The sequence below is a fragment of the Larus michahellis genome, chromosome 30 (genome assembly GCF_964199755.1).
Source record: "Larus michahellis chromosome 30, bLarMic1.1, whole genome shotgun sequence".
In the NCBI taxonomy this organism is placed as follows: Eukaryota; Metazoa; Chordata; class Aves; order Charadriiformes; family Laridae; genus Larus; species Larus michahellis.
Genome location: NC_133925.1, coordinates 791,245 through 805,393, shown reverse-complemented (window position 1 = coordinate 805,393; position 14,149 = coordinate 791,245). Strand labels below are relative to the sequence as shown.

Below are 14,149 nucleotides of genomic sequence, written 5' to 3'. Positions count from 1 at the left end.
CGGCGGGGTGGGCGGGGCGCGAGGGGGAAGGAGGGGAAGGAAGGGGGGGGGGGAAGGTTCTGGAGGCCGCCGCCATCTTAGCGCCGCGTCCGGGCCGCCGCCGCCGCCGCCAGCCCAGGGGGGCCCGGTAAGAGCAGGGGAAACGTGGGGGGGACGCACGTCACGCGTCACGGTGATGGCGTCAGCACCGAGGAGGAGAAGGAAGGGGGGGAGAACCGGGTTTGTTGCGGGGGGGGGGGGGGGGGGGGGAGCGGCGGCTGAGGGAGCGCGCGGGGGGGGGGGAGCGGGGAGTGCGCATGCGCGGGGCCTGTCGGCGAGGGGGCGGGGCCTGGTGTTGCGGGGGGCGTGGTCTCGCCGCCCTTGGGGGCGTGGCTTTAATGGGAGGGGGCGTGGCTTAGCGCGTCCCCTTTGAGGCGGGGGGGGGGGGGGGGCCCAGCTCCGTGTATTTTTGGGGAGGGGTGAAACGGGGGGGGCGACGTCATCGCTGACTTTGTGACGTCATCGGCCCTTCCAGGAAGAGCCCGCGAGCGCCCCGGGGGGGGGCGGGCCCAAGATGGAGGCGGGGGGCTCTTCCAACCCGCTGCAGGACCCGGTGAGACACACGCGTGGGGAGGGGAGGGGAGGGGGCACACACGGAGGGGGGGGATCGGGGGGGGGGTCCGGGCCGCGTTGTCACACGTGTGTGTGTGTATCTCCCCCCCCCCCCCCCACATCGTCACCCCGGCCCGGGGGAGCAGACGGACGCCATGACGTCGGACGACTTCGACATCGTCATCGAGGCCATGCTGGAGGCGCCCTACAAGAAGGAGGAGGTGGGGGGGGGGGGGGGGGGTTGGGGACATCTGAGGGGGGTTTGGGGACATCTGAAGGGGGTTGGGGACATCTGAGGGGGGGTTGGAGTCATCTGAAGGGGGGTTGCAGTTATCTAAAGGGGGTTTGGGGACATCTGGGGGGGGTTGGAGTCATCTGAAGGGGGGTTGCAGTTATCTAAAGGGGGTTTGGGGACATCTGAGGGGGGTTGGGGTCACCTAGAGGGGAATTGGGGACATCTGAGGGGGGACTGGAGTTATCTAGAAGGGGTTTGGGGACATCTGAGGGGGGGTTGGAGTCATCTGAAGGGGGTTTGGGGACATCTGAAGGGGGTTTGGGGACATCTGAGGGGGGTTGGGGTTATCTAGAGGGGGGTCAGGGACATCTCAGGGGGGTCAGGGACATCTGAGGGGGATTTGGGGACATCTGAGGGGGGTTGGGGTTACGTAGAAGGGGGTTGGGGACATCTGAGGGGGGGTTGGAGTCATCTAAAGGGGGCTTGGGGACATCTGAGGGGGGGTTGGAGTCATCTACAGGGAGTTTGGGGACGTCTGAGGGGGGTTGGGGTTATCTAGAGGGGGGTCAGGGACACCTAAGGAGGGGTTGGAGTCATCTAAAGGGGGTTTGGGGACATGTGAGGGGGGTTGGGGACATCTAAAGGGGGTTTGGGGACATCTGAGGGGGGGTTGGGGACATCTGAGGGGGGGTTGGGGTCACATAGAAGGGGGTTGGGGACATATACAGGGGCTTTGGGGACATCTAAAAGGGGTTTGGGGACATCTGAGGGGGGGTTGGGGTCACCTAGAGGGGGGTTGGGGACATCTGAGGGGGGTTGGGGTCACGTAGAAGGGGGTTGGGGACATCTGAGGGGGGATTGGAGTCATCTAAGGGGGGTTTGGGGACATCTGAGGGGGGTTGGGGTTATCTAGGGGGGGGTCAGGGACATCTAAGGGGGGGGTTGGTGACATCTGAGGGGGGTTGGGGCCATCTGAGGGGGGGTTGGAGTCATCTAAAGGGGGTTTGGGGACATCTGGGGGGGGGTTGGGGATATCTCGGGGGGGGTTGGGGTCACCTAGAGGGGGGTTGGGGACATCTCGGGGGGGGTTGGGGTCATCTAAAGGGGGTTTGGGGACATCTGAGGGGGGGTTGGAGTCATCTAGAGGGGGTTTGGGGTCACCCTGGGGGTGTCGGGGTTCCCTCGGGTTGAGGGGGGGGGCTCCCCCTAGTGAATTTGAGCTATTTTGGGGGGGGGGAGAGGATTTTGGGGGGGCTCTGATGTGTGTGTCCCCCCCCCCGGCTCCGTCTCCAGGCGCAGCCCGGCCCCTCCAAGGTGCAGACGGAGCCCCCCGCGGCGCAGGTGAGGCTGGGGGGGGGGGTGGGGGGTGGTTTTGGGGGCGGGGGGGGGCTGGGGGTGTTTTTTGGGGGGGGGTCTCACACGTAGCGTTGTTTTTGTGTCCGTGTCCCCCCCCCCAAAGCAGCCGGCGGAGGAGACGAGCAAAGAGGCCAAGAAGGAGAGCGGGAGCAGCAGCGGGAGCAGGTCCGGGGCGGGGGGGGACACGGAGGGGTCTGGGGGGGACACGGAGGGGTGGGGGGGGCGCTCGGGAGGCTCAGGGGGTGCGGGGACGGCAGCCGGGGCGGGGGGGGGAGGGGGGAGGGGGGATTTTAGGGCGATTAAAGGGAATTTGGGGATTTTAACGGGGGGGGCGGACGAAAGCCTGGGGGGGGGGCGGCGAAGCGAGATACGGAAGGGTCTGGGGGGGGGGGGGTGGGGGTGGGGAAGGGATTTGGGGCGTTGAGGATTTGGGAGGAATTGAAAGGATTTTGGGGGGTCAGGGAGGTTTTTAGGGTGGGAGGGGAGCCGGGGGGGGGTGAAATTTGGCGGGGGGGGGGGTTTCACCCCGTGTTCCCCCCCCACCCCCCCCGTTACAGCAGCAGGAAGAAGAGGAGCCGGAGCCGGAGCCGGAGCCGTGACCACAGACACAGGTGGGGTGACGGCGGGAGGGGATTTTGGGGGGATTCCGGGGGGGGGGGGATTTTGGGGATAAATCCCTTGAGTGTTCCCCCCCCCGAAACGACGCAGCCGGAGCCGGGACAGGGACAGGGACCGTCGTCGCCGCAGCCGGAGCCGGGATCGTCGCAGCCGGCACCGCAGCCGCAGCCGGGAACGCCGGAGGGGCAGCCGCTCCCGCAGCCGGGAACGCCGGCGGGAGGAGAGAGCCCGGTACCGTTTCCCCCCCACACACACAATTCCTTTAAAATCCTCCCAAAATTTTCCTGAATCCCCCCAAATTCCTCCCAAATCCTCCCAAAAACCAAACTGGTCGCGTACTTTTTTCTAAACCCCCGCCCGAAACCTTCTTAAATCCTCTCGGATTTCCCCCAAATCCCCCAAAACGCGCAAATTTCCCGCTCGATTGCGCTAAAATCCTCCCCAAATCCCCCTAAATCCTCCCAAATTCCCACCAAATCCCCCAAAACGTGCAGAATTCCCACCCAATTCCTTTAAAATGCTTACAAAATCTTCTTAAATCTTTCTAAATTCTTTTCCGTTCTCCTAAAAAAGCAAAATTATCCCCAAATTTGTCCTTAACGGTAGCCAGACGTCCCTAAATCACCGCATGTTTTTCCCAAATCCGATAAAAGGATAATTCCGCCCCAAATTCCCTTTTAATGCTTCCCAAATCCCTGTAAATCCCCCCAGAACGGCCCAAAACCCCCACAAAAAAGCAAAAAAGTCGCCCGAATTCCCCCTAAAGCTTTTGTAAATGCTTCCAAATCCCCCCAAAACACCCCGAAATCTCTCCGGAATTCCCGAGTCCCTCCCAAATTCTCCCAAATCCCCCCCCAAATCGCCCCAAGCTCCCCAAAATACCCCCAAGTCCCCCCCGAATCACCCCAAAATCCCCAGAAAATTCCCGCGTCCTTCCCGAAATTGAGCTGAATCCACCCAAAGCTCCCCAAAACACCCCGAAATGCCTCACTCCTTCCCAAATTGTCTGAAATCCACCCAAACCTCCCCAAAATGCCCTTAATTCCCCTCAAAACAGCCTAAAATCCCCCCCAAATTCCCGAGTCCCTCCAAAATGCTCCGAAATTCACCCAAAGCTCCCCAAAACGCTCCTAATTCCCCTCAAAACACCCCAAAATCCCTCCTAAATTCCCGAGTCCCTCCCCAATTGTCATAAATCCACCCAAATCACCGCAAAATCCCCCAAAATTCCTGAATCCCTCCGAAATTCTCCGAAATCCACCCAAATCTCCCCAAAATGCCCCTAATTCCCCTCAAAACACCCCAAAATCCCCCCAAAATTCCCGAGTCCCTCCGTAATTCTCCCAAATCCCTCCAAAATCACTCAAAGCTCCCCAAAATGCCCCTAATTCCCCTCAAAACACCCCAAAATGCCCCCAAAATTCCTGAGTCTCTCACGAATTGTTGCAAGTCCACCCAAAGCTTCCCAAAATGCCCCTAATTCCCCTCAAAACACCCCAAAATCCCTCCAAAATCCCCGAGTCCTTCCAAAATTCTCCCAAATCCCCCCAAAATCACTCAAATCTCCCCAAAACGCCTTTAATTCCCTTCAAATCACCCCGAAACCCCCCCGGAATTCCCGACTCCCTCCAAAATTCTCCCAAATCCCCCCAAATCTCCCCAAAATGCCCCTAATTCCCCTCAAATCACCCCAAAATCCCTCCAAAATTCCCGACTCCCTCCAAAATTCTCCCAAATCCCCCCAAAATCACTCAAAGCTCCCCAAAACGCCCTTAATTTCACTCAAAACACCCCAAAATCCCCCAAAATTCCCGAGTCTCTCCCGAATTGTCGCAAGTCCACCCAAATCTCCCCAAAACGCCCCTAATTCCCCTTAAAACACCCCAAAATCCCTCCAAAATCCCCGACTCCCTCCAAAATTCTCCCAAATCCCCCCAAAATCACTCAAAGCTCCCCAAAACGCCTCTAATTCCCCTCAAATCACCCCAAAACCCCCCCAAAATTCCCGAGTCCCTCCGAAATTGTCCCAAATCCACACAAATCTCCCCAAAATGCCCCTAATTCCCTTCAAATCACCCCAAAACCCCCCCAAAATTCCCGAGTCCCTCTGAAATGCTCCGAAATCCACCCAAAGCTCCCCAAAACGCCCCTAATTCCTCTCAAAACACCCCAAAATCCCTCCAAAATTCCCAAGTCCCTCCGAAATTGTCATAAATCCACCCAAATCATTGCTAAATCCCACCAAAATTCCTGAATCCCTCCGAAATTCTCCGAAATCCACCCAAAATGCCCCTAATTCCCCTCAAAACACCCCCAAATCCCCCCAAAATTCCCGAGTCCCTCCGAAATTCTCCAAAATCCCCCCAAAATCACTCAAAGCTCCCCAAAATGCCCCTAATTCCCCTCAAAACACCCCAAAATCCCTCCAAAATTCCCGAGTCCCTCCCCAATTGTCATAAATCCACCCAAATCACCGCAAAATCCCCCCAAAATTCCTGAATCCCTCCGAAATTCTCCGAAATCCACCCAAATCTCCCCAAAATGCCCCTAATTCCCCTCAAAACACCCCAAAATTCCCGAGTCCCTCCGTAATTCTCCCAAATCCCCCCAAAATCACTCAAAGCTCCCCAAAATGCCCCTAATTCCCCTCAAAACACCCCAAAATCCCTCCAAAATTCCCGAGTCCCTCCCCAATTGTCATAAATCCACCCAAAACACCCCAAAATCCCCCCAAAATTCCTGAATCCTTCCGAAATTGTCCGAAATCCACCCTAATTCCCCTCAAAACACCCCAAAATCCCTCCAAAATCCCCGAGTCCCTCCGAAATTCTCCCAAATCCCCCCAAAATCACTCAAAGCTCCCCAAAACGTTTCTAATTCCCCTCAAAACGCCCCAAAACCCCCCCAAAATTCCCGAGTCCCTGCAAAATGCTCCGAAATCCACCCAAATCTCCCCAAAACGCCCCTAATTCCCCTCAAAACACCCCAAAATCCCTCCGAAATCCCCGAGTGCCTCCGAAATTCCCCCAAATCCCCCCAAAATCACTCAAAGCTCCCCAAAACGCCCCTAATTCCCCTCAAATCACCCCAAAACCCCCCCCCAAAATTCCCGAGTCCCTCCGAAATTCTCCCAAATCCACCCAAATCTCCCCAAAACGTTCCTAATTCCTTTCAAATCACCCCAAAACCCCCCCGGAATTCCCGAGTGCCTCCGAAATTCTCCCGAATCTCCCTAAAATCCCCCCAAAAACTCTCCCCCCCCCCTCCAAACTCTTCCCTCCAGGCGCCGCTTCGGCCACAGCAAGAGCCCCCTCTACCGGGAGAAGAGCCCCGTGCGGTGAGTCGGGGACGGCCCTGGCAGGTGACGTCATGGGTGAGGTCATCGATGACATCATCGGTGACGCATCTGTGCGTCCGTGTCCCCCGTCCCCCCCCCCCCCAGGGAGCCCCTGGGCAGCCTGAGCCCCGAGGAGCGGGACGCCCGCACCGTCTTCTGCATGCAGCTGGCCGCCCGCATCCGCCCCCGCGACCTGGAGGACTTCTTCTCCGCCGTGGGCAAGGTGAGGGGACGCCGGGGGGTGCAACCCAACCAACCTCGGGCCACCTCCTGGGGACGCCGGGCCTCCCACAGGGGGCTTCCTGGGGCCACCAGAGGGTTTCGGGGTGGTCCCATGGCCATTGTGGGGCCACCAGAGGGTTTCATGGTGGTCCCGTGACCTTCATGGTGCCACCAGAGGGTTTCGTGGTGGTTCCGTCACCTTCGTGGTGCCACCAGAGGGTTCTACAGTGGTTCTGTGACCTTTGTGGTGCCACCAGAGGGTTCTGCGGTGGTCCCGTGACCTTCACAGTGCCACCAGAGGGTATCATGGTGGTCCCATCACCTTCATGGTGTCACCAGGGGGTTCTATGGTGGTTCCGTCACCTTCATGGTGGCACCAGAGGGTTCTACGGTGGTTTCATCACCTTCTTGGTGCCACCAGAGGGTTCTACGGTGGTTCCATCACCTTCGTGGTGCCACCAGGGGGTTCTATGGTGGTTCCATCACCTTCGTGGTGCCACCAGGGGGTTCTATGGTGGTTCCATCACCTTCGTGGTGCCACCAGGGGGTTCTAAGGTGGTTGTGTGACCTTTGTGGTGCCACCAGAGGGTTCTACAGTGGTTCCATCACCATCGTGGTGCCACCAGTGGGTTCTACGGTGGTTCCATCACCTTCATGGTGGCACGAGAGGGTTCTACAGTGGTTCCATGACATTCACGGTGGTACCAGAGGGTTCTATGGTGGTTCTGTGGCCTTCATGGTGCCACCAGAGGGTTTCACGGTGGTTCCATCACCTTCATGGTGCCACCAGAGGGTTCTATGGTGGTTCCATCACCTTCGTGGTGCCACCAGAGGGTTCTACGGTGGTTTCATCACCTTCGTGGTGCCACCAGAGGGTTCTATGGTGGTTCCATCACCTTCGTGGTGCCACCAGAGGGTTCTATGGTGGTTCCATCACCTTCATGGTGCCACCAGAGGGTTCTACGGTGGTTTCATCACCTTCGTGGTGCCACCAGAGGGTTTCATGGTGGTCCCATCACCATCGTGGTGCCACCAGAGGGTTCTATGGTGGCTCCATCACCTTCATGGTGGCACGAGAGGGTTCTACGGTGGTTCCGTGATCTTCATGGTGCCACCAGAGGGTTTCATGGTGGTCCCATCACCATCGTGGTGCCACCACAGGGTTTTATGGTGGTCCCATCGCCTCCGCGGTGCCACCACCCGTTTGATGTCACTCTTGCTGGTGCCACCGTCACCTCTGTGTGTGTGTCCCCCCGTCCCACCCCCCCCCAGGTGCGGGACGTGCGCATCATCTCCGACCGCAACTCCCGGCGCTCCAAGGGCATCGCCTACGTGGAGTTCTGCGAGATCCAGTCGGTGCCCTTGGCCATCGGCCTCACCGGCCAGCGCCTCCTCGGCGTCCCCATCATCGTCCAGGCCTCCCAGGTGGGCTGGGGGGGTGGCCCCAGGGGACATCGGGGGCTTCTTGTGGGGCTTGGGGAGGTTCTTGTGGGGGTTGGGGAGGTTCTTCTGGGGTTGGGGAGGTTCTTGTGGGGTTTCGGGTGGTTCTTGATGGGTTTGGGGAGGTTGTTGTGGGGTTTGGGGAGGTTCTTGAGGGGTTTTGGGGGGTTCTTGTGGGGTTGCAGGTGGTCCTTGAGGGTTATGGGGAGGTTCTTGTGGGGTTTGGGGAGGTTCTTCTGGGTTTTGGGGGGTTCTTGTGGGGTTTCAGGGGGTTCTTGTGGGTTTTGGAGAGTTCTTGTGGGGCTTGGGGAGGTTCTTGTGGGGTTTGGGGAGGTTTTTGTAGGGGTTGGGGAGGTTCTTGAGGGGTTTTGGGGCGTTCTTGTGGGTTTTCAGGTGGTTCTTGAGGGGTTTGGGGAGGTTCTTGTGGGGTTTGGGGAGGTTCTTCTAGGTTTTGGGGGGTTCTTGTGGGGTTGGGGAGGTTCTTGTGGGGCTTGGGGAGATTCTTGTGGGGTTTGGGGAGGTTCTGGGTTATGGGGAGGTTGTTGTGGGGTTTGGGGAGGTTCTTCTGGGTTTTGGGAGGTTCTTGTGGGGTTTCAGGTGGTCCTTGAGGGTTATGGGGAGGTTCTTGTGGGGTTTGGGGAGGTTCTGGGTTATGGGGAGGTTGTTGTGGGGTTTGGGGAGGTTCTTGAGGGGTTTTGGGCGGTTCTTGTGTGGTTTCAGGTGGTTCTTGAGGGTTATGGGGAGGTTCTTGTGGGGTTTCAGGGGGTTCTTGTGGGTTTTGGAGAGTTCTTGTGGGGCTTGGGGAGGTTCTTGTGGGGTTTGGGGAGGTTCTTGTGGGGCTTGGGGAGGTTCTTGTGGGGGTTGGGGAGGTTCTTGAGGGGTTTTGGGGCGTTCTTGTGGGTTTTCAGGTGGTTCTTGAGGGGTTTGGGGAGGTTCTTGAGGGGTTCGGGGTGGTTCTTGTGGGGTTTGGGGAGGTTCTTCTGAGTTATGGGGAGGTTGTTGTGGGGTTTGGGGAGGTTCTTGGGTTTTGGGGGGTTCTTGTGGGGTTTCGGGGGGTTCTTGAGGGTTATGGGGAGGTTGTTGTGGGGTTCGGGGAGGTTCTTGTGGTTTTTGGGAGGTTGTTGTGGGGTTTCAGGTGGTTCTTGAGGGGTTTAGGGAGGTTCTTGTGGGCTTGGGGAGGTTCTTGAGGGGCTTGGGGAGGTTCTTGTGGGGTTTGGGGAGGTTCTTTTGGGTTATGGGGAGGTTGTTGTGGGGTTTGGGGAGGTTCTTGAGGGGCTTTGGGGGGTTCTTGTGGGGTTTCGGGTGGTTCTTGAGGGTTACGTGGAGGTTTTTGAGGTATTTGGGGAGGTTCTTGTGGGGTTGGGGAGGTTCTTGTGGGGTTTGGGAGGTTCTTGTGGGGCTTTTGGGGGGCTCTTGTGGGTTCTTGGGGGGTTTTCGGGTGGTTCTTGTAGGGTTCGGCCGTTCTTGAAGGCCGTAATTGCGGCGGACTCAAGCGGAACTGGGCTTCCCCTGGAGTTTGGGGGCAGCACCAGAGGGTTGAGGGTGCCCCACAGAGGAGGGGGGCTCTCTGCGGGGCCGAAGGTCTCCCCTCTCACCCCCCCCCCCGCCCCCGGCTCCACCCCAGGCGGAGAAGAACCGGCTGGCGGCCATGGCCAACAACCTGCAGAAGGGCAGCGGGGGCCCCATGCGCCTCTACGTGGGCTCCCTCCACTGCAACATCACCAAGGAGATGCTGCGCGGCATCTTCGAGCCCTTCGGCAAGGTGAGGGGGGGGCGGAGCTGCGGTTGGGGGGCTCGGTTGGGTCATGGGGACCCGGTTGGGTCACGGGGATGGGGTTGGGGGACACGGTCGGGTCACGGGGACGCTTCTGGGTCATGAAGATGGGGTTGAGGGACACAGTTGGGTCACGGCGATGGGGTTGGGGGGCTCTGTAGGGTCACGGGGATGGGTTTGGGTGGCCATGGGGACGCCGTTGGGTCATGGGGACGGGGTTGGGGGGGTTGGTTGGGTCATGGGGACGCTTTTGGGTGGCCATGGGGACACGGTTGGGTCATGGGGACACTTTTGGGTCATGGGGACGGGGTTGAGGGACACAGTTGGGTCACGGGGATGGGGTTGGGTGGACCTTTGGAGGTGGTTGGGTCATGGGGAGGGGGTTGGGGGACACGGCTGGGTCATGGGGACCCGGTTGGGTCACGGGGACACTTTTGGGTCATGAAGATGGGGTTGAGGGACACAGTTGGGTCACGGGGATGGGGTTGGGGGACACGGTTGGGTCACGGGGACGCTTTTGGGTCATGGGGACGGGGTTGAGGGACACAGTTGGGTCACGGCGATGGGGTTGGGGGGCTCTGTAGGGTCACGGGGATGGGTTTGGACGGCCACGGGGACGCCGTTGGGTCATGGGGACGTGGTTGGGGGGGTTGGTTGGGTCATGGGGACGCTTTTGGGTGGCCATGGGGACACGGTTGGGTCATGGGGACACTTTTGGGTCATGAAGATGGGGTTGAGGGACACAGTTGGGTCACGGGGATGGGGTTGGGGGGCTCTGTAGGGTCACGGGGATGGGTTTGGGTGGCCATGGGGACGCCGTTGGGTCATGGGGACGGGGTTGGGGGGGTTGGTTGGGTCATGGGGACGCTTTTGGGTGGCCATGGGGACACGGTTGGGTCATGGGGACACTTTTGGGTCATGAAGATGGGGTTGAGCAACACAGTTGGGTCACGGGGATGGGGTTGGGTGGACCTTTGGAGGTGGTTGGGTCATGGGGAGGGGGTTGGGGGACATGGCTGGGTCATGGGGACCCGGTTGGGTCACGGGGACACTTTTGGGTCATGGGGACGGGGTTGAGGGACACAGTTGGGTCACGGGGATGGGGTTGGGCTCGGTAGGGTCATGGGGATGGGGTTGGGTGGCCATGGGGACGCCGTTGGGTCACGGGGACGGGGTTGGGGGGGTTGGTTGGGTCATGGGGACGCTTTTGGGTGGCCATGGGGACCCGGTTGGGTCATGGGGACACTTTTGGGTCATGAAGATGGGGTTGAGCAACACAGTTGGGTCACGGGGATGGGGTTGGGTGGACCTTTGGAGGTGGTTGGGTCATGGGGAGGGGGTTGGGGGACCCGGCTGGGTCATGGGGACCCGGTTGGGTCACGGGGACACTTTTGGGTCATGGGGACGGGGTTGAGGGACACAGTTGGGTCACGGGGATGGGGTTGGGGGGCTCTGTAGGGTCTTGGGGATGGGTTTGGGTGGCCATGGGGACGCCGTTGGGTCATGGGGACGGGGTTGGGGGAGTTGGTTGGGTCATGGGAACGCTTTTGGGTGGCCATGGGGACACGGTTGGGTCATGGGGACACTTTTGGGTCATGGGGACGGGGTTGAGGGACACAGTTGGGTCACGGGGATGGGGTTGGGTGGACCTTTGGAGGTGGTTGGGTCATGGGGAGGGGGTTGGGGGACACGGCTGGGTCATGGGGACCCGGTTGGGTCACGGGGACACTTTTGGGTCATGAAGATGGGGTTGAGGGACACAGTTGGGTCACGGGGATGGGGTTGGGGGACACGGTTCGGTCACGGGGACACTTTTGGGTCATGGGGACGGGGTTGAGGGACACAGTTGGGTCACGGGGATGGGGTTGGGGGGCTCTGTAGGGTCTTGGGGATGGGTTTGGGTGGCCATGGGGACGCCGTTGGGTCATGGGGACGGGGTTGGGGGGGTTGGTTGGGTCATGGGGACGCTTTTGGGTGGCCATGGGGACACGGTTGGGTCATGGGGACACTTTTGGGTCATGAAGATGGGGTTGAGGGACACAGTTGGGTCACGGGGATGGGGTTGGGTGGCCACGAGGACGTATTCGGGTCACGGGAACGGGTTTGGGTGGACATGGGGACGCCGTTGGGTCACGGGGGGGGGGGGGGGGACAGCGACGCCGTGGGGGTCACCCGCTTTGGACCCCCCCCCCCGGGCTGCCCCACAGCCGCCCTTGACGGCTCTTTCTCCCCACAGATCGACAGCATCGTCCTGATGCGGGACCCTGACACCGGCCAGTCCAAGGGCTACGGCTTCATCACGGTGAGCCCCCCGCCCCCCTTGCCCCACACGTGGCCCCCGGAGGGGGTGTCCCCGACGCCTCCCCCACGTCTGGTGACACCCCCTCCGCGTGTGTCCTCTGTTGTTGTCCGTCCGTCCGTCCTTCCCCCCCCCCCAACAAAGTTCGCGGAGGCCGAATGCGCCCGGCGGGCGCTGGAGCAACTCAACGGCTTCGAGCTGGCCGGCCGCCCCATGCGTGTGGGGCAGGTGACCGAGCGCCTGGACGGCACCACCGACATCACCTTCCCCGAGGGCAGCGAGGACGTCGAGCTGGTGGGGGCCACCGGCCGGCTGCAGCTCATGGCCAAGCTGGCCGAAGGTAAGGGCTGGGGGGGCTTTGGGAGGCATCTGGGGGGGCTTTGGGAGGTAGTTATGGGGCTGGTGGGGCTTTAGGAGGCATCTAGGGGGGCTTTGGGAGGTAGTTATGGGGCTGGTGGGGCTTTAGGAGGCATCTGGGGGGGCTTTGGGAGGTAGTTATGGGGTTGAGGTGGCTTTAGGAGGCATCTGGGGGGGCTTTGGGAGGTAGTTATGGGGCTGGGGTGGCTTTAGGAGGCATCTGGGGGGGCTTTGGGAGGTAGTTATGGGGCTGGGGTGGCTTTAGGAGGCATCTGGGGGGGCTTTGGGAGGTAGTTATGGGGCTGGGGTGGCTTTAGGAGGCATCTGGGGGGGCTTTGGGAGGTAGTTATGGGGCTGGTGGGGCTTTAGGAGGCATCTGGGGGGGCTTTGGGAGGTAGTTATGGGGTTGAGGTGGCTTTAGGAGGCATCTGGGGGGGCTTTGGGAGGTAGTTATGGGGCTGGGGTGGCTTTAGGAGGCATCTGGGGGGGCTTTGGGAGGTAGTTATGGGGCTGGGGTGGCTTTAGGAGGCATCTGGGGGGGCTTTGGGAGGTAGTTATGGGGCTGGTGGGGCTTTAGGAGGCATCTGGGGGGGCTTTGGGAGGTAGTTATGGGGCTGGGGGGGTGTTCGGAGGCACCTGGGGGGGCTTTGGGAGGTAGTTATGGGGCTGGGGGGGTGTTCGGAGGCAGCTGGGGGGGCTTTGGGAGGTAGTTATGGGGCTGGGGTGGCTCTAGGAGGCATCTGGGGGGGCTTGGGGAGGTAGTTATGGGGCTGAGGGGGTTGCCGGTGTTCTGGGGTCCCCGTGGCCGGCTCTGCCCCACGGCGTGTCCCCCCCCCGTGCCCCCCAGGTTCGGGGCTGCAGCTGCCCAGCACGGCCCAGGCCGCCCTCCAGCTCAACGGGGCCCTGCCCCTGGGGGCCCTCAACCCCGCCGCCCTCACCGGTAACGGGGCACTTGGGGGGCAGGGGGGGGGGGGGGGGGGTCCTTGGAGGGGGGGGGGGAGGGGGAGATCCCTGGGGGTCTCTGGGGAGGTTTGGGGGGGGTCCTTGGGGGGCTGGGGGGGGCGGGGGGGGGTGTTGGGGAGGGTTTTGGGGGTCCCTGCAGGGGGTTTTGGGGGTCCCTGCGGGGGGTTTTGGGGTCACTGGGGGGGTTTTGGGGATCCCTGGGGGTGGGTTGAGGGGTCCCTGGGGGGGTTTTGGGTCCCTGGGGGTGGTTTTGGGGATCCCTGGGGGGGGTTGGGGTCCCTGCGGGGGGTTTTGGGGGTCCCTGGGGGGGGTTTGGAGAACCCTGGGGGGGTTTTGGGGTCCCTGGGGGGGGGTTGGGGTCCCTGCAGGGGGTTTTGGGGGTCGCTGGGGGGGGGTGGTTGGGGCTCCCTGGGGGTGGGTTTTGTGCTCCCTGGGGGGGGGGGGGGGTTGTGTTTCGCTGCGGGACTGGGAGGGTCCGGGGCTGGAGGTGGGGGGGGGGGGGGGGGGGGGGAGTGTATCTGTCCCCCCCCGCTATAGGGCAGCCCCCCAACCTCTTGTTTTTCCCCCCCCCAGCGCTGAGCCCGGCGCTGAACCTGGCCTCCCAGACGCTGGCCTCCCAGTGCCTGCAGCTCTCGGGGCTCTTCACCCCCCAGACCATGTGAGGGGGCGGGGCTTGGCCGGGGGGGGCGGGGCCTGGACGAAGGGGGCGGGGCCTGGACGGAGGGGGCGGGGCCTGGGGTGACACCCCCCCACACCCCCCTTTTGCCATTCAGCGCTATGGGAAGAGGGCGGGGGGGGCGTGGCTTTGCGGGGGAGGGGGCGTGGCTTAGCGTGGGGGCGTGGCTTTGCGGGGGAGGGGGCGTGGCTTTGCGGGGGAGGGGGCGTGGCCAGCGAGACCACCCCCGCAAGCCTGCCAATGGGCGGGGGAGGGGGCGTGGCCTGTCGCAAGGGGGCGGG

At 61.6% G+C, this 14,149-nt stretch overlaps 1 protein-coding gene across 5 annotated transcripts; it reads left to right on the top strand.

Moving 5' to 3' along the window:
• The first annotated feature begins 38 nt into the window (after nt 1-38).
• On the top strand, nt 39-13,917 carry RBM23 (RNA binding motif protein 23). Of its 5 annotated transcripts, none has more exons than XM_074567940.1 (15): nt 39-127; nt 515-592; nt 738-812; nt 2,120-2,167; nt 2,289-2,347; nt 2,743-2,793; nt 2,891-3,031; nt 6,084-6,137; nt 6,243-6,360; nt 7,632-7,784; nt 9,424-9,561; nt 11,810-11,875; nt 12,017-12,212; nt 13,077-13,169; nt 13,766-13,917. In XM_074567940.1, exons 2-15 carry the CDS (start codon nt 554-556, stop codon nt 13,852-13,854), a joined length of 1,320 nt encoding a protein of 439 aa, XP_074424041.1. In that variant the 5' UTR covers nt 39-127; nt 515-553; the 3' UTR covers nt 13,855-13,917. The 5 variants fall into 5 exon arrangements, with proteins under 5 accessions (XP_074424041.1, XP_074424039.1, XP_074424040.1 ...); XM_074567938.1 differs by having other exon boundaries at nt 2,740-2,793; XM_074567939.1 differs by having other exon boundaries at nt 2,286-2,347.
• Nucleotides 13,918-14,149: the final 232 nt, after the last annotated feature.

Excerpts from the sequence above, each read along its gene's own strand:
- RBM23 (XM_074567937.1), top strand. The coding sequence starts at position 554 with ATGGAGGCGGGGGGCTCTTCCAACCCGCTGCAGGACCCG. Across the intron at positions 593-737 it reads CCAACCCGCTGCAGGACCCG|ACGGACGCCATGACGTCGGA; the intron begins GTGAGACACACG and ends CCGGGGGAGCAG. Across the intron at positions 813-2,119 it reads CGCCCTACAAGAAGGAGGAG|GCGCAGCCCGGCCCCTCCAA; the intron begins GTGGGGGGGGGG and ends CTCCGTCTCCAG.